Source organism: Mycteria americana, chromosome 4, assembly GCF_035582795.1.
Source record: "Mycteria americana isolate JAX WOST 10 ecotype Jacksonville Zoo and Gardens chromosome 4, USCA_MyAme_1.0, whole genome shotgun sequence".
Classification (NCBI taxonomy): domain Eukaryota; kingdom Metazoa; phylum Chordata; class Aves; order Ciconiiformes; family Ciconiidae; genus Mycteria; species Mycteria americana.
The window spans coordinates 61,640,871-61,660,037 of record NC_134368.1 but is presented as its reverse complement, the minus strand read 5'-3'; the positions used below and the strand labels follow the sequence as shown (position 1 = coordinate 61,660,037).

The window sequence follows — 19,167 nt, the reverse complement described above, 5'->3', positions numbered from 1 at the left end:
GATAAAGAACATCTGGGACACAGAAGTATAGACTTAATTTGCTGATCAGACAACAACTCACTGACAGAAATATTAGTATGCAAAACATACAATAAAGGAAATTCTTCAGTTGTATAACTCCCTCACTAATAAATACCTTATTAATCTAGTTTTATTTTTAGTTTTATTTAAAGTAGTGCGTCAGAGGCCACAAGGTGAAAGTGCTTAAATGGTGCAGCAGAAGTGTATTGAGTAACTGAAACTGATACCACGTGCTGCCTCTCATGCTCTCAAAATGCCATAAGAAAGGAGCAGTTCATGACTGTCAGAGTTATTGTGACTATGTCTATGCAGCATAGACATCAAACACCAGTGAATAATCATATTACTGCAAGGCATTCCACACAAAGCCAATTTCAGAAGCTAAACTGAAATAGACTTCTTAACCTACCTGACACTGCTAGCCATACTACATTCAATTATCTAGGGATCAGCACTTAGAACAGTGGAACCCAAGACAGTGTGGCTTCTGAAAGCTTGCAGAGTTCACCTTCCATTTATCTATCCATCCAAAACGTAATCCGTTCCCAGATTTGCTAGACATAAACAGGAGGCAGAAAATTCAGCTGCTGGGTTTTGGGCAGGGGAATCCCTTTTCCCCATTGCTGTCAAGATTGGAGCCACCTTTTTTTATTTTGTGCTGTGTTTGCAAGTACAGGGATATTCTCTCTGCTTCTAAGGAATTAACAGTGTCTGTATCACACATTTACTGAATGTACATGTTTTTTTGCCAAGTTATTTGCCAGCTTAATGAAGACTGAATTAAGTCAGAAAATAGCAACTTTGGTCAAGTTCCATTAGCAGTAGCTCTTCAATTGAGAACACTTCTGCCAGTGGTGTCTATTTTTTGTTGTTTTGTTTTATTCTCCCTGAATTTCAATAGTATAGTAAAGCATTTCTGGCATATTAACCCATGACAGCTTCTTATGCAACACAGCATTCCTCATCCAATTCTCAAGTTCAAGAGATTTCAGTAGTCAAAGACACCAGTACAAATTAAGATCAGACCAGCCAATTTTACTCAACTGATACTAGTGATAAGTGGGAGGCCAACATAGTTCTAGGTATTGTTTTAAAAGACACTGGATTGCATTACAGCCTTTAAGTCTTTTCTGGACAGAAGTACATACACTCACAAAAGTTCAGCTCTCGGTGGGGACACAGGACAGGGAAATAGAACAATAGCCCAGAAAGTTTACTGAACAAGAAAGCCTACCTGTATGTGATGAGGTCGAAAAAGAAACTGCCTGTTCAGGTTGGATTTCTCTATCAAGTCTGGATCTGTAATTGTAACCTAAATCAGAAGGGGCAAAAGCAACAGCTGAAGTTACAATTTAAGTGCAGCACTGAGCAATAATCTTGATGAAATCTCTACAGAAACTTGTCAAAACAAAGCACTCCTGTTGGCATCCACTGTAGCTAACAGCTCTGCCTATACTGACCGATTAAATTTTGTTTTAAAATCCAAATACAGCAAGACTGCTCCAAGTATGTTCTGCTTCTAATTGCACACCACTTCCACTCTATGCTGAGGCCATTTTACCCTCTGCGCAGAAATCAACTTGAAATAAGGCCTAGACTTTTAATATTTTTAAGTAGTCTAATTACATAATTATTCCTTGTCACATTACTTTTTAATATGCAAAGTGAGGTTAACAGGTGACTTACCAATCCTTTGTCTTGCCCAGTACCGACACCAAGAAGTGCAAAGTTTTTTAGCATTTCACAGCCTATCGCTCCACAGCCAACCTAAAGAAAATGACATTTTTAGAGTCAGAAACATAAGTGAAAACCATGAAGACAAGTATAATAGACAAGTCCCATTACAATTTTTGACCATGTATTCTGCAGTGGCACACATCATCAGGGCTGCTCTCATTATTTTGAAGACAGTGGACGTTAGCAGTATTGACAAAGCATTGGCAAAAACCGTAACAGTGTCAGTCATACTCACCAAGAAAACATTCAAATCATGCAGCTTCTGGCACAGAGAGTCTCCAATACAAGCCCTCAAGGCGTCATACCTATCTCCCCTATGCAGGCATAGGAGACAAAAACAGAAGACTAGTAAGTTGCTGTTTATCATGGTAGTATCATTGATGCCAAACTGCACTTTGACATGAACTAAGAAAATCAGACTGAGTCCCCTATAATTCCTATTCCTGCCATGCTCAAATAGGACACACATTCTCAACCTGTCCCTCCAGCAAATGGCACTGAACTAACTTTAAAAGACATCTTCTGTGCCTGCTTGAGACTCAGATGTGAACAGTACATAAAATAGCAGATTGTAGTTATATTTACCGTGGGAGAAATTCTTCAGAGCCCATCTTTTCTAGAGGTGTTACAATGTCTAACATATCTATATATAGCTGTAAAAAAAGAAAAAAAAAACCACCTGTGAAAAACATTCATGTTATTTTCATTTAAAAAACAAAGTAAATATTTTCTATGTACCACAGTCTAGAAATTTAGAAGCACTAAGTTTTTACTGTCAGTGGAAGACTATACGGCAGTTCCCTACAGTCCACTTCACAATTTTAGTGGACAGGAAAAAGAACCTGGACGCAGTGGGAAAAGCAGCTCACTGAAACGTGAGCCACAAGCTTTTGACTTCTGACAGGCATGTTATCCCTCCAAATTAGACTGCAAAGTTTTTAAATCTAACTTTATTCTGACACTTCTCGTGAGAGTCTGAAAGCACTGCTCTTATGTACAGTAGCTTAAGCTGGCATCTGGACTATATCACACCTTTGCAGCCATGCAGTGACAGGCCAATGCTCTCCTTGTTTGTGGCAATAAAGAATGTGATGTCTGAACCCCAAATACAAAAATTTTAACTAAAACTGGCTGCACTTTTATTGTACACACAAAAGCATTGTATTCTTTCCTAAATTCAATCTCAAGTCTCACCCTCCCCCCCGCCCCGTTATACAAGTTGTTCAGGCTATTTTGATCATACAGCATTTACACACAACCATACATTCGTAACATCATTGTCAAAATAAAGATCCAAAAACAAAGACAGCCTTACCCACTGCTGCAACGGAGAAAATTTTCCTGTTACTGCTTTCAAGACTTCCTGGCTAGCAACACCACCCACTGCTGCAGCCAGAGGAGCTAGAAATCCCTGAGCAGTCCTAGACAGCCATTTCACTACATTTCTATTCACCTGAGGCTGAAAAATAAGACATAATAACAACAGATTTATCCCTTCAATCAAGCAAGTCAGTGCTTGACAGCTTCATAGATTATCGTTCTTCAGTGAAAGACAAATTATTTCACTCTGACTAGCAAAAAGGTTTCCAGCCAAGACAGATCCACTCTATACCCTGTACTTGTAATATGCATTTATCTAAAAACTGGATTCACATAGCCACAGGATTCAGCCTTCATGTCAGGTGAACATTCGGTTGAACCCATCCTGAAACACCATTGTTTCCTTTCATGGCCTTCAGAAAGCCAGCTGATCCATCTAAAGATTGATACAAAGTCCAGAACAAGGACCAACAACTAAAGCATGACCTTTAGGCAAGTAAATGAGTGCATCAAAAATGACTCATGACGGTAATTCCTTACTCACTTTGTTTTCCAGTGTTTCACTTATAGACATGGCTATTTTCAGCATTTCCTCAGCATCTTGAAGGCATCTAGACACCAGGGTAGAAACAATAATGATCACTTAAACATTCCAGAGTCCTTCTAGAAACACAATCAACGGAGAAAAAGGCACTGGATACAGTAGGAAACGTTTGGAAATTTATATTGGCTTTAACAGTGAGCATTAAAGATACCTTCTAAATGTTACGGTTAGCTCAAGAATAGGAGTCTCAATGGAGAAGCCCATGTGCAAGTCCAGTCTTAAGATTTATACTTTGTAAGTAGTTTCGTCTTGTTTAACTCAAAATTATGCACATCAAGAACTACAGCTGAAAAAAAATACTGAAAATGAAAAACAAATCCTTCAGACTTTTTTTTTTTTTTAATCCATAAGCTACAGGATAATTCAGGAATCACTGAAACAACTTTTCCATATTAAACCCACAATGTGAAAAAACTGGAACAGAGAAGGACTTCCTCCAGAAGCATTTTCTGTCCACCTGGGCCCAGAAAGTGTCACTGCTATAATGGGAAAGCCTTGTTACAAACCCAGACATGCATTAGGTAACATTTTTCATCTAGATTTCAACTTTTTATTTCTATGTCATCTATTAAGTACCAGACAGACAAGGTACCCTGCTGCACATCAAACCAGTAACTCCAATAAAAGGAGAGATCTGTCGGATTCAAGGCTTAGCAAACACAAGACTGCAGCGTTACCCAATGTTCGGTCCACGTCCAAAGTTCTCCTGGAAGTGGTTCAAGGCAAGCATGGCAACATGGATCTGCAAAGGTGCCTGTTAAGACAACAATAGCTGTTGATCAGTTACAAACTCAAGGAAACAAAAGCAACTATTTGAACTGTTCTGTTACCATATAACTTCCTTGTCTCTTAACCATACCGCTCCAAAAAAGTTTTTAAATAGCATTAAAAAGTGAATTTGAAATACCTTACACTAATGTTTTTACAAACTGGGAGTATAAAGTATTATTCAGTTGTAATGCAATACACTTCATGCACATTCAGCACCCATTTCAACTAAGTCCAACGAAAGAGTCCCCAAAAGAATTTAGTGCTGAAACTGGAAAATGCGGTAATCTTTTTTTAACTAGGTATTAGAATGCACTGCATTTTGCCAAACATCAATACCAAAGCCCAGCATTAAACGTCAAAAGTAGAAAATCTGAACAGGCAAGTCAGACCTTACATTATCAAACAAACAAAAAAATCATTAGATGAACATTTTTTAGTTTAAGATTTTAATGATCCTGAGACTTACATGCCTTGCATGTCCATAATACTTAACTAAAATTGTGTTAGAGGCAAATACTGCTAGCTTGCTCTCAGATTTTAAAAATACCTCTGAATACTTACCTTTTCAGAGAAAAAAAATTTATTCTTACACTGTTAACTCCAGTTTCCAACCACCTTATGATCACCTTTTTCTGATTCTCCCAGCTTTGATGCCAGTGTGATTTTTATTAACCAAACATCATTAAACACAGGAAAAATCATTGTGTTGCTTGCAAAATTTATACTCACATGAATTAAAGACTTACCAAAACCTGAGATTTTAAACGGCAGAGATGGCTGAGCTATGCATTTACAATATACTTGGTGCAAATCATGGATAACAAGCCTCTACGGTGATCTAAACCATAATGTATATTCTGTGTGACCACACAAACTGATACCTCACTCTTACTTCACACTTTAAACTCATATTTAACTACCACAGAATAGAGTTAGGAAATGATATGGTTCCACACATAAAACTGCAGATTACATTCCATGTAGTTTTAACGTTAAAGCACTTACGCCCAAATCCCCACATGCTAATTACCTCAGGCTTGCTAAAATCTGCAACAAGGCATAATGGATTTGTTATCTGCTTCTCCAACCGTTCCTGGAAAAATAGAATTCATGGTAACAACACATCCACTTAAGGACAACACAGTCACTGCTACCTGCAAAACAATACTCTTCCTGGAGAGGCTAAGAATCAAACATATCCTTTCCTACTAGCATTGTTATTACTCTCTCCATTATTAATCATAGAATCATAGAATTGTTTAGGTTGGAAAAGACCTTTAAGATCATCAAGTCCAACACCACAAAAGATGCATAAAATAATCTACTGCAAGCTTTGTCAATCAAAAATGGTCAGAGATGTTTCACGTCCTAGGGGCAAGACCCATCTCTTAAACTGCTCTGAGGTCAGCTACCAGAGATTTTATAGGCAACTGGCTGTTTGCTTGTAGAAATTCCCCACTCAGGAAGAACAAGAAGCTACTGCTTCACAGAGACAACATACTGAGTTGTGCATTCTCATATCAGAAGCAGCGGGTCCTCGCTCCCAGCTTTTCACAGGAATGTTTGAGGGCAGTCAGAATCTACTTTCTGCAAGCCCAAAAAGGCACACAGCACCATGTAGCTTGCAACCCCTCTTATACAAACTCATCCAACTGTCTCTTCTTCTCAGAAGGCTGCCAAGAAACCCATATTCATAGACCTTCATGGAGTCCCCAGCAGTATAGGGATAGGCTGCCCATAAATTTTATTTTTCTCTACACTGGCAGGTAACTTTGAAGTATTTCCTATTCTCTGCAGTTTAGTAAATCGGTATCATTATTCTTACCCAATAAAATTAGTGTAAACCCAAATCACGGATAACCTAATCACATATCTGCTGAACTCTGCTTCCAGTGCTCAGACCATTAACACTCAAGAACCTGGTTATATCAAGCACACACTTACAAAGTAAAACATCTTGGGCGTCTTCACTTGGACAGCTATGCCTCCATGTAAGTAAGGCTCCATATCTGACGTATCACCAATGCTGAAGGAATAAGGTGACACCACTAAAAAGAGAATAAACAGCAACTGATAATTAAAAGTGTCATTGGATACTACAATTCTGTATACAATAAAGTATGCAACCTTGCTTTGAGAGCATAAACACAGCTGATTCTCCTAACTAACAGGACTGTCCCTTTCTGCCAGTTTCTGGGCTAAAGTATTAGTTTCACATGATCTGTTACGAAATAAGCCTTTTGAAGTGGCACCAGATTTAACAAGAATTCTGATGACCACAGCTCAGCAACAAAAATGAAATCACTCTCAGTTTTATTTAGACTGTGCGCAGCAGTGTCCAGTATACTGCTCAGAGCAGGATTTTAGCTCCGTGACTAGAACAACAGGCAATCAAAAAGGGCAGCTGGAGCATTTAAGTCACATCTTTCCTCTCATACCACCTGGACCATAATTCAGATAAAGCAAGAAGACACAAAAATTGTTAATTCATGGAAAACTGAAACCAAAAGCTGGGCCGTGATTAAGAGGAAGGAACTGAACACAGCATCAGCACTAGCAAAACAAAAGGGTCCCGAGAAAACAGATTCAACCACGTTTCAAGGGTACTGTGTTTTTGCCTGAGACCACAAAGTAGTTAAAAACAAACAAATGCCCCCCACCCACCTGCTCTCTCTTCTGCTCCAGACAACGGGCATTCAGATCTGGGAACTGGGCAATTCCCCAGCATCCAAAAGGAACCAAGTAGCATGCCTCGAGACATGCATGATGCAGTCCAAAGCAGCGTAAACATAAATCATGAGAATCATTTCAAAAGCATCCTTAGAAACAGTGATGTCAATGCATCCCTGTACACTTAAGTTGTCACTCAAAAAACTGCAAGGCACACAGTGACACACGAAGTGGTATTAATTTAGTCCAAAACCGTGACAGAAGCACAGGCATTACAGGACCCTCCAGACAACAAAACAGTTTCACCAAACTAGTGACAGTAACCTCAGAGGCTGCCAACTAGTTTCCACTAGCCGAGAGTTTCCGCTGCTCCTTAAGCGGCAAGATGACTTTGGAAAGACTTTACCAAATGGAAATGGAGTCAAGACAACACTAGAAGACCTTTGCACCGGAAAGCAATTTTTTTGTGCAAGCTCACTGGAGGTCTGCACAACTCAGTACTCCTCTGGCTACAGTAACTAACACAAGCCAAAAAATAAATACCTTGCAAATGAGTTAGCAACAGTTTACCTGTTATTTGGTGTGTGGATCCATTTAAGCATGACATTCCATTAACTTCCCGAAAGGTTAAGAACTGTCCTGTTTCAAGCCTGTGTGGATGATTTTCAAGGCAAGTGACAATACCAGGATTTGACTGAAAGCAAAAATGGCAAAGTTAGCAAGGAGGAAAGTGTTGTGTGTAAAGGAGTCACGCTTTATCATAGACACATAACTTTTTGTCTATAGGAACTGCAGCCTCTAATACTTTCAGCACCTCAGTTCTGCCATAACAAGGGAGTTACCTATGATAACTTTTTCAGTCCTGTTATTTTCAGTTTAACAGTGTTTTCATAACACAGACTTTCTCATTTTTACCTTTTACAGTTCTCAGCATGTTAGCAAACTGCATTTGTTAGTTCTCAGCAAATTCATTGTTCTGTTCTGAAGTAGTAGCAAATTTATCTCCTTTTTCCAAGCCAAAAATAGACTGTATGTACAAAGAAATTTCCTCATTAAGATTTCCTTATTAAGACTTATTAAGAAATAAAGTCTTGTGAATGGTCCTTATTACTCCATACTTCCTTTCCATCTGATCTCCTTAAAAAGGACACCCCAAACTCATTCTTGAAAGTTAGGAAGCTTACATAGCTGGACATCCTTACATACAGGAAAGTCACTGCCTCAATCAGATCACAAACAAGCTTACAATTGCAGGAATCTCGGACAACATCTTGTTCTGTTACAGGATGTCATGCCAACCTCCCACGCACACAAAGACCCCTCTGCAGTCTGAGGACAGCTCATCAAGACCTTGTGGTGCAGCTCAGGCTGTAACATAGTGGATTTGCAAGCAAACCTGGCCTGTAAGGTCTCCTGCCATCCCTTCCTGAGCTCCCAATATTAGAAAGATTTCAGTTAAGTAGCATAAAACTTAATTACAGTGGACTACATTCTCTGTGGCATGGAGAATGGCAAATGAGTTGACCAGAGAAAATTCTTCTCTGATTTAGGGACAGAATGCCACCTCAACCCTGTCCACAGGACAAGAACAGCCACTTGATGATGGTTTTGGTATTGAGTTGTAATTCTGGTCAGTTTTACACTTCAGAGAGTGGAAGCAAGATACAACTAAACTCAAGTATCAGATTATGAATCACAGGATATAGATACAGATATATGTTCGTTCCTTGACTTGGCAGGCAATCAGCACAAGCCATGAAACATAACTGTGTACTCTTTATGTAATTAATGAGAACAATCAAGTCATCCATTCCCTTTTAAAGATACCAAAGAACAGGCTACCCAAATCATCATATCATGAGCTGAATTAATCAGATCAAAACCAACTTGCTATACAACCCCTTCTAGTTTGGTTATTATTACATCTAGACTGGAGATATGACAAAAGACTTGCTACTGGATGAGTGAGGTTATAGTCTGGACTTCCAAAGTTGAGAGAAGGAGCCTCAAGTTGCGCCAGGGGAGGTTTAGATTGGATATTAGGAAAAATTTATTTACTGAAAGGATTCTCAAGCATTGGAACAGGCTGCCCAGGGAAGTAGTTGAGTCGCCATCCCTGGAGGTATTTAAAAGACCTGTAGATGTGGTGCTGATGTGTAGATGTAGGGACATGGTTTAGTGGTGGACTTGGCAGTGCTAGGTTAACGGTTGGACTTGATGATCTTAAAGGTCTTTTCCAACCTAACAATTCTATGATTCTATAATTCTAAAGTCGTTTCCATTTATAAAACAATAATACAAGATCAAATGGACATCCTCTCTACCATTCTGCACTGGAAGTATTAGCAATAATATCCTCTTCTCATCACCTCTGCTTTGGTAGGTTAAAACAAGCCCTTACATTTATTTTCAGAACAGGCTCTGAATCCCCTTGATCATTCCAGTAGTCCTCCTCTATACGTGCTGCAGTTTCTCATAAAAAAGGGCTATTTTCATGCCTATTTCAGGGCTTCCTTAGAAGACAACCTATTCCCACACCAAGGCTATGTCCTCTTCTCTCTACATTCCCTCATTTCTTTCTCTCTCTCACAAAAAAAAAAAAAAAAAAAAAAAAAAAAAAAAAAAAAAAAAAAAGACTCCATATTGTGATGTTACATTGTAAGTAATGACCAGGAGGCATCAGCATGCTCTACAACGTTAACACGTTATCACTGACTGTTTTTGATAGGGACGCAAGAACGAAGTAACTTTGTTTGCCTCTGCTATACTGCCAATTTTCAATCACTTAGCAGGCTGCTGAAGTGAAACATTCTGCTTGGTCACATACCAAATAACAAGTCATTATAAAAAAAAAAATTAAAGCAGCACAATGACTTCTGTCCTTTACTTGTGTTATATTTGAAATGAAGATCTCCTTTGGCTCCTCTCCTGTGGTATCCAGCACTTCAAATTCATCACCCAAGTCACAAAACAAACGTGAACATATTCCATATACATCTGCACTGATGAACTGCAAGAGAAAGTAAAAATCATGAGTAACCCTAAAATGGCACAAGCCAAAGGAATGGTCTCTCACATTCAACGTTGTCCTAGACTAGCAGGTTTAACTTCTACGGTGGAAACCTGTCATGTGCACCCAGGCCACTGACTATATAGCACAGCATTCACGATAGACTTTGAATCTGCATGAGCATTTCAGAATCCCTACACAAAAACAGGAATCTCATCAATACGCAGTGAAATACTGCCATTTCTACTACTGTTACATTCAGCCTCAGCATGTTCTTTCAGAACAATTATGAGTTAACAGTGAAAACTATTTCTTTAGCAGAACTTTTTTTTTTTTTTTAAGAAGCAAGCTATGGTTATCTGGGCTGATAACCAGATAACACCAGACACGCGTACAGAGTAGCAGCATCATGCTCCCAAAACTCATACTGCTCCATCAACATGCTATCTGCATAGAACTATATAACTCATAACCAGCTTTCTCCATTTCTGGATAGAATATGTTGGAGGTCCAGAATGCACACTGTACGGATTATTCATGTGTTTAATTTTTTCTGTTACCTTAATAGGAGGCTGCTGAGCATGACAGAAGTCATTAATCTTCTTCTGCAGCAACAGACTTACTTCAGTCAATATGACACACTGTGAACAAGAACAGAAATAACTCTAAGCCACTGAAAGCAATCAGCATCTACAGGCTATGGAAAAAGTAGTACTAACAGTAAGTTACTCAGGTGTCCTGATTCCTTTCCCCCATGCATAAGAGAAAGCAGCCTTGAGTCAGTTTTCTCATTACACATTGGAACAGATAGGTTACTGCTCCACGAGTTCTGAAAACAAGATGAGCAAGAACAAGAACAGCAAATTCTCACTCTTTTATTTTTTTTTTACTGCAGCTGTGAAATTCAAAACCTAATTAGAATCCTTACAAAAACAGTTATGGATAATCTCAGAAAAAAAATGTAGATCTTGAATTTTAAGATTAAAAGTTAGCAAAACAAACACAAATGATACTCATCAGTGCACACCAAGAAGCCTGCACAAGCTTCAAGCACTGGTGCTCATCAAATTGCAGACATACAATTTCTGCAAGCACACTTTTAAAGTTTAGGATAGTACTGGATTACAAAAAAGCATATGCACTGCACCCAGTTCAGTTATACATAGCTTATTATAGCTGGGACATTCAGAAATTTGGTGAGCTTGGGTACAACCGATAGCCACAGAGTAAAAGTTCCCAACTCAGACTGAGCCATGCACACAGGCAGGAGACAGCTGACTGAACAAGTGAAAACATCCTCATTCCACCACAGAGGAGCTTACGTTTCATTAGATACATACATACACAAATGATCTTTCTAATTATACAGCCTGAGTTTCTACTGCCTGGAATACAGCACACAAAAGATATGTAGAACATCTGTGCTATATAGCTGCAAAAAGAAGTAACAGTTTCACCTTCGAACAACAACAAAAAAATTGTATGGCAATCTCTCATTTAGCTATTTATTGTCATAGTAAATTCCATAATAAATGTCAGAAGAAAGTGCTAGGAACACAAAACCACTGTTTCAGCCTTGAAAAAAAACAAGCACGACCATTTCATTAGTCCAAATACAAGACCTACTTCTTTCTTTACATCATCTCAGAATGTACTTTAAAGTTTGTTTTCATTTTATTTACTTATATAAAAAATAAATCCAAGTTGTTTGCTCTAAGCAAAATACCACATAACAACTGCTTTAAGAGTGACATACCTGGTACTGCTTTAGAAAAGACAGATCTGTGGTTTCATCTAGTGGCACAGTTGATGCTGCTACATGGACATACGGATTGAGTTCTGCAATACGATGAAGTGTGGCCTCAGCCCTGAAAGAACAGTAACTTTCAAGTTTTTTATCGATGTACAAAATTGTATTTTCAATACAGAATTTCATACCACACATGCCCTATAAGAGGCCCTCAGGAATTCTCCTGGCAACAATCACCAACTCATTTATTCACACTTAAATTCCTAGCAGGTCTGAGGAAAACACCTCTGTCCAATATACAACAGGACTCATTGATGATCTGGTGTCATGGCTGTTTTCTAGCCTTGCACAGGTGGCTGAGAAAGCCCAAGGAAGAAACGCACCCTGGCCCCCACTCTTAAATTTACACTACAAGCTCCCAACTGCAAGAAGTGAGATGTTTGACTCGGACAGAACTCCAGTCCCAACTGGAGTTCCCCTAGACTTCCCCTAATACCTACCTGGGCACGGTACTCAAAGCCAGTAACTCCAGAGAAAGGGTTTAACAAATATTTGATATGTATTAGCAGCTCTTGGACAATGAACTGTTATTTTTGCTGCTGATGAAACTGTTACGCCTAGTCAAGTTCAGTCCTCCCTCACTCCAAAGACTTCACCAACCTGTTCCTTTGACTGGTAATATCATCTTCATGGATGAAGAAATTGATCCCCAAATCCCATTTCGTGCACTGCTTGGTGTCATGAACTGTAAGAGCCTACAAAAGTTCAGCAAAAAGCATTTACTGGAAGAAGTGTACCTGGTCACAGCACCCAAAAGGATGGATTAAGCCCCACATAAAATGCTGGAGGACTAGCACTGCAGAAGATTTAGTTGTACCATGTACAAGAACAAGCTCCTCCAACCTCTTTTCCAAGAAAACTCTTACTGTTTGAGAGACAGAAACGCATCTGCAATATGTATTTCATTATGCATTTTCCTCCCAGCTTGCACTGATGAGAGCATTTAAATACCGAGGATGATTTTTGCCACACTGCAATTAAGGGGCAATTGTGATCTGTAAATTAACGGACTCCCAAAATTATAAACACGTTTGTTTTCTTGATTGGAAGAAAGAGTTTTAAAAGGCTTCTCGCTAATAAAATTAATCCCAGCAGCACAAAAGCAGTTGTTAGATTAAAACACCCAACCATTCTAACAAAAGGATTCTGACTGATGACAGAGTAGGATAACGTATTTTGAATAGTTTAGCTTTTGAGTTTATACCACTCCATTTAGGAGAGGCCACTTTGTACAAAAGGATTCAATGTCTGATCAGCAGCTGGCTAAAATACTACACGAGGTATTTCAGAGTGCAGTGGACATTAACGTGAGACTCGGACCGTACCACTAGAACATCCAGATCATTAAAAGTTTTCACCCCCAGGTCCTCAAATGTTTTGCAATCCTTCTACTGAAAGATAGTTTCAGAAGCTTAAGATTAGCTAGCTAGTAGTGTTGTCCCTTTTTCTCCTGCTCACCCAAGAATACCCAACAACAGAACTGTTTTACATACCTTCACCCCAGCCAGAATTATATTTTTGGCTGAAAAAAAACACAAACAGAAAGAGAGAGGGACGGTTGCAGATTTCTTGCAAATCTGTAATTGAATAGTTATGTGGGTTCAGTATGTCATTGCTAAGAACTTCACAGCTTAAGGGTTTGTTCTCTTTTACATTTGGCTCAAGCATTCTACAGCACCAGTGAAAGCAGAATAACATGAGCAAGGTTAAAAAGGCTCTCTACATTTGTTGTTTGTCAGCTGTTCATCCCACAAGCATGATTACAGAGACACTAATGACAATAAACCACAAAACCCCATGACTCTGTTCTGGCATCTGGTGCAGAGTACCATTAAAGCCACCTGAAAGGGTAATACTCCAGGTAAGAACCAGCCAAGACAAGTCTTGCTCATAGAGTCAGGGAAATTGTTAAGGAGTCTCTTGCACCAGGGCAGTTATGCATTTTTCACCAAACTGCATCTGTTCTCCTATGTCCCGCCCCCCCATTTCCCACATGGGGATAATTCAGGCTATAGCTGTTTCTGTATTACATTCATTGATACTGATGCATAAAGGAATAACTTGGCTTATCCACCCTCAACCTTCACCCAAGACACAAGATTTTGGGTCAAGCAATCTGGCCCATGGAAGCACATTTTAAAGTAAACTTTGAAGTGTTTTCTAGTAAAAAGCTTACTAGGGAAAAGTCCAAGATCTTTCCTGCATCTGCTATGTTACTCATGCGTCATGCACATATAAATTCACTCGGATACTTCAGACATGCTTATTACATCTAAAATAAGCTTTACAAGTATTCTGGGACAGTATGTTTACATACACACATCTGCTTAAATAAATGTTACCTAACTTACCAATCTCCACACCAAGACCACCTATACCACTCAGGAATACGTGGGACTGAGCCATCTTCTGCATTGCCGTGTCTCCAAGAACATACCTCTGGCGACTACAGCAAAGATAAATTCAGATCAAAATAAGATACAAAAAAAGTCAAGAGCATATGAAAGCAAGTCAAGAATTCCTGGTCATTTCCAAAGAAGTTCATATATTTTCAGTTATTCTATCATCCCAATCAGTTTCTAATCCACAATACCAAGTTCTGCAGATGACTGTGTGTCACTAGTGACACGTGCACAGTTCTATTTACCAGCCCTCCATTCAACGAGCAACTGAGGACATAACATGCATGTATCTGAACTGTATAGTGCTTTAGGAAATAAATGTATATCAAATGTAATATTTGCACTCACAATCCAAATAGTGAAATGCATTTAGTACAGACCTTTTCAATGCCAGTTTTTAGAGAAGAGAAATAACTTAATTTTAAATCAGTGTAAAACCTATTCAGGATAGTAGGTTTTTGGAATTAACTACTGAAGACACAAGCAAGCCAAAGAATTTCTTTGTTACCAGAAATCTTCAAACCAGAGGGTGCAGCAGCTTTTGTAGTCAGATCCTGAGCTCTGAAAAAATCTTAGTTTCCAACTATACAATGAAACTTAAACCATTCTAAATACCACCTTTTCCACCAAGGAAAAATATGACTTTCATAAGACTAGTGTCAAAAAGTAAAATGACACATACAACACAAGAAGCATTGCGCCAAATTAAAAAGAAGCCTCATTTGTTCAGCATACAGGTGATTTTTTTTTATTATTATTGTTTTTATATATAAAGAAGCTCTTCATCCCACCAAATTTTTCCAGGGATACTATTTGTTCCAGTACAGGCTCTCTGAACTATTGCCATGCCAAGTGATCTCAAGCCACTCCCAGCTAACAAATTAAAACAAAAATAGTAATAAAAAAAAAATATTTTTTTTTTAAATCTACCCAAAAAACCAAAACCCAACACCCTGAAGTCTGGAGGATAACAGAGATACTGATGATGGTCATGATGACAGAGAAGTATGGCAAAGACTGAGGAATAAATGAAATTATGAAGGAGAAAAATTACATAATGTTGAAAAGGAAGGCAAAAAGAAGGTAGTGAAAGAAGATGAGGAACAAGAAAGAGAGGAATATGTACTTTGTCAAAGGGGAAACAAGCTAAAGGCAGAAAGAAAACCTGTATTACAAATAGGAGAAGTATTATTCCTGTTTTCCAAAAAGCACACATTATTGATATTATTGGAACTTTGTACAACTCCATAGTATTGACGTATGCTTTTTACTGGTCAAATACTAATAATGGGCAGAAAACACCTGTTATGAGAGCAATAAAGGAACAGTTTTACAGAAAGATGGATTGTATCTTCAATTCAACCAGTTCTCACCATTAACTTTGCAAGAAGCACGTTCTATTTCACTTGCTGAACACTTTGGGGTGTTTGCCTTACAAAAGGAGGGACACAGCAGCACAAGTACACACACCTTTAGGTAACTGGCAATAGATAGTGTTTTCAAGCCTTGTCTTTCACATTACTGCATGTAAACATAAGGGTTGCTGAAAAGTCAAGAGCAACGCTTAAAAATCAGATATTCTTACCTATACAAAGCATCATCAATTTCCATAGAGTCTGCTGCCATGATGCAATGTGATTTGTTTACACTAGAAGGGTTACAAAAAGAAATAATCTGGTTACATTGGATGCAATTTCACAGTTGCCCCTCCCCCCCCCAATTCTTCAATAGAAGAACAGAAAATCACAAAAAGTGATGTTACATAGGAATCACTTTGAACATTAAGAAGCCTACAGAACACCACAGCATCTAGGTAATTAAAATGCACAGGAGCCAGAAGACAAGAATCCCCAAACCTTCAATAAATGATTTCAAAATACAGACAGACATATTCATTTCCCCACTTCAGAGACGCAAGACTCAGTTCTTGTATTTGCCACAGTTAGATTTACTAAAAGTACAATTTCATTTTATATTAACAGCTCCAAGCTGTTTAACTTGCATCTACCTGACTGGTGCCTTTTTTTTTTTTTTTTTTAATAAAAGACAGGAGATCCCTCAACGACTAGAAATAGTTATTTATGCTGCGTTATTTCTACGTTAACTGAAAATCCTTAGGAAACAAGTTACTGTTTTAGCTAACTAAAGAAATCAATACCCAAAGATCTGAATTAATGCAACATTTAACTAAGACATCAAGTTAAACAGTTTGATAGGATTTTAAGAAAAAACATAATTTGTGCTATTAAGGCCTCCAGTCATTAGCAAAGACTTTTTCATTGTTAAGTTGCCTTAGTGATAACTAAGCACTAGGATTAGGAACAAACTGCCACTGGGCAGCTTGTTTCTTAGTTAGGCAGGCTGGGAATTAGTGCTTCCTGGACCTGGCAGGTGACTGCCACCAAATACAGGATGAGCAAAACAGATGCCATGTTTGACCTAGAACACCAGTACCCATCACTACTAGGAAGGTACACATCTTATTTCAACTCCCTACAAACTGCCTTAGAAACTAGACACGGCTGACAACCCTTTCTCCTAAGAGATTGAAAAGTAAAGGCCCAGACATACCAAGGAGTTTCTTCCTCTGAGAGCACATATATACCCCAAAACAGCTTTCAAGGCAATCCTGCCCAAAGGTTAACTCCTATCTATGTTCAGATGGTTTTGGCAAACATTTTAACGTTTCTGAAGTGCAGCACCTGCAGCCTGTCACAACTTGGAGACTACAACATTCTGACCTGAAATTTGTCCTTTTGATTTTTTAGGCTGAATTAGAAAGCACTGAAGTAGCGCAGCAAGGGACAGAGTTACACTGAAAACAGGCCACAAATCTCACCAGTTAAGCTCTTCCACAGCATGGATACTAACTCCTACACATAAGCTAGCACACAAGACAGTCAACACGAGGCACCTCCATTGCAACCTACACCACCAGTCACCAGTGCAGCTCCCGTGCCCTCACACAACAAGGGCTGGAGACAAACAATGCCAGTGTTACTAGACCATCCCAGGACCCAGACAGGTCTCAAGCCAGAGTGCAACACACCTCATCTGAGAGTCACGGGCTTCAGTCCCTACTTAGGTAAAAGCCTTTATTTCAGCCACTGCCTGGGACACAGGACTGGAAGTTCCCCTCAAGTCAAGCCAGTACCATCTCATAATGGCCCAGAGCAACCATCCCTGAGCTGTTCTGCTCCTCCACGATCACCCTCCACAAACAGGACAGGCACTCTTGGACTGCCCAGCATAAACAGATTGTGGTACTAAGGTGGGGAAGGTGATCCACCCCTGGATAAAAACACCCAGTTTCCTCTGCTGTAGTTGCTGACAGCCATGTCAATCAGTGTGCCCTCCCAAACAGCCTTTTGTAAACAATGAGGATGTGCGATAAACCCACAAGAGAACCTTCTCCACCTGTACACAGACCCGTTTGACAGTGGTTCTTCCAATATATTTATCAATTCCCAGTTCTTCTCCTGCATTCTCCGTTACAGCACTGAGCTGGTGCCAGCATAGCCATCAGGTATGGCAAAACACCTCCTTCCAAAAGAGAACTTAGTGGTACTATTGTCAAGTGGTACTATTGTCAAGTGGCTCTAGGACAAAGTTTTGTTAATGTATTCCTGCATCCACGCTGTATTTCTCATTTTAGTTCAACTGGTAATGAATCTGTCTCAAAGAAAAGCATGTAATATGAGAGGGAAAAAAGCCACTCTAACATTATGTCCTAGTTTACCAGATGCTCGACATTTATACACTCGCCTGTTTCCTTTTAAAAGCCAATGCTATCAGTTTTAATGCCAGGCTTCCATTTAACTGTGTAAGTAATGTCCCTCATTTTTTAAAGCCTCGGCTGCTTGTGGGACATAACCCAGGGACAAACTGAGAAGCTGCATGTTACCAAGAAGGACTAAGATGCTCCAAAGACCAGCGAAGGCACAGGAGCTGCAGTGGTGGGCCGGTTTCACGGTGTTTCTTACCTCCAAGTCAGCGCAGGCTGAAGTAGTATTAATTACTTGCTGTTCAGCAGGCTGGGATGGCGGGAAGGCCTGGATTCATCCCACCTACCCAGGGTTTCCAGAGGCGGATCCCAGTCGACGCAGGCTCCCTGTTCAGTCGGCAGAGAGAGACAGAGAGAGGACGCTCAGACCCGCTGTTAGCTGCCCGGCCGGGCTAATGGGGAAAAACGACACCTCGGATCTACAGCGGGGTCCGAGGCAGAGCCGACTGGCATCGAAACGAACCCGACCCGGGTGCCAGCAGAGCCAGACCAGCTGCAGCCCCCCATCTCGACGCCCCGGCTCTCAGGGCGCTTCTGAGGCGCTGGGAACCGCCACCCGGCGGGCCGGCCTACCCCGACCTCGCTGCGTCCCCGCCGCCCGCCACAGGGGCCCCCCTCCTCGGCCCCGCCGCCGCCGCCCGTCCTCACCACCGCGGCGGCCTGGCGTTGCGATCAAGGCCTGAGCGCTGCCGGCAGCGACGGGGGAAGAGGCAGGAAAGGGGTGGGAAACGGCAGCGCCGGTGCCGCGGCGATTCCCCGCCTGCGCCGACATGAGGGGCCGGGCTAAGGGCGCCCGCCGCGGCCCGCCTCCTCCCGCCTCACGGCGGGAGGAGGCGGGCCGCGGCGGGCGTCCTTAGCCGGGGCGCGACATGGCGGCGGGTAGCGTCTTCTTCGCTACTGCCCAACGAGAGGCGCATAAGCCATTAAAAAACCCACCACTTTCTGCCCAAAAAGTCACACAGCGTGTTGTTAAAAAAAAAAAAAAATCCCCGTTAGGTTCAAGCGTTACCAGTTTAGACGACCAAGGGCGCTTCTGAG

At 40.4% G+C, this 19,167-nt stretch overlaps 1 protein-coding gene across 1 annotated transcript in view; it reads right to left on the bottom strand.

Annotated features, from left to right (window-relative positions):
* Positions 1–18,922, bottom strand: part of UBA6 (ubiquitin like modifier activating enzyme 6) — a 31,561-nt gene extending 12,639 nt beyond the window's left edge. The window contains exons 1-19 of the mRNA XM_075500794.1: positions 18,778–18,922; positions 18,329–18,456; positions 15,931–15,993; positions 14,295–14,389; positions 13,437–13,465; positions 12,544–12,638; positions 11,890–12,001; positions 10,694–10,774; positions 10,011–10,133; positions 7,694–7,817; positions 6,398–6,501; positions 5,484–5,546; positions 4,360–4,436; positions 3,623–3,689; positions 3,074–3,217; positions 2,344–2,411; positions 1,994–2,072; positions 1,708–1,788; positions 1,256–1,333 (exon numbers count right to left, since the gene is read on the bottom strand). Of these exons, the coding sequence (XP_075356909.1) occupies positions 1,256–1,333; positions 1,708–1,788; positions 1,994–2,072; positions 2,344–2,411; positions 3,074–3,217; positions 3,623–3,689; positions 4,360–4,436; positions 5,484–5,546; positions 6,398–6,501; positions 7,694–7,817; positions 10,011–10,133; positions 10,694–10,774; positions 11,890–12,001; positions 12,544–12,638; positions 13,437–13,465; positions 14,295–14,389; positions 15,931–15,971 (1,461 nt within the window). The 5' untranslated portion in view covers positions 15,972–15,993; positions 18,329–18,456; positions 18,778–18,922. The remainder of the gene's footprint in view (positions 1–1,255; positions 1,334–1,707; positions 1,789–1,993; positions 2,073–2,343; positions 2,412–3,073; positions 3,218–3,622; positions 3,690–4,359; positions 4,437–5,483; positions 5,547–6,397; positions 6,502–7,693; positions 7,818–10,010; positions 10,134–10,693; positions 10,775–11,889; positions 12,002–12,543; positions 12,639–13,436; positions 13,466–14,294; positions 14,390–15,930; positions 15,994–18,328; positions 18,457–18,777) is intronic.
* Positions 18,923–19,167: the final 245 nt, after the last annotated feature.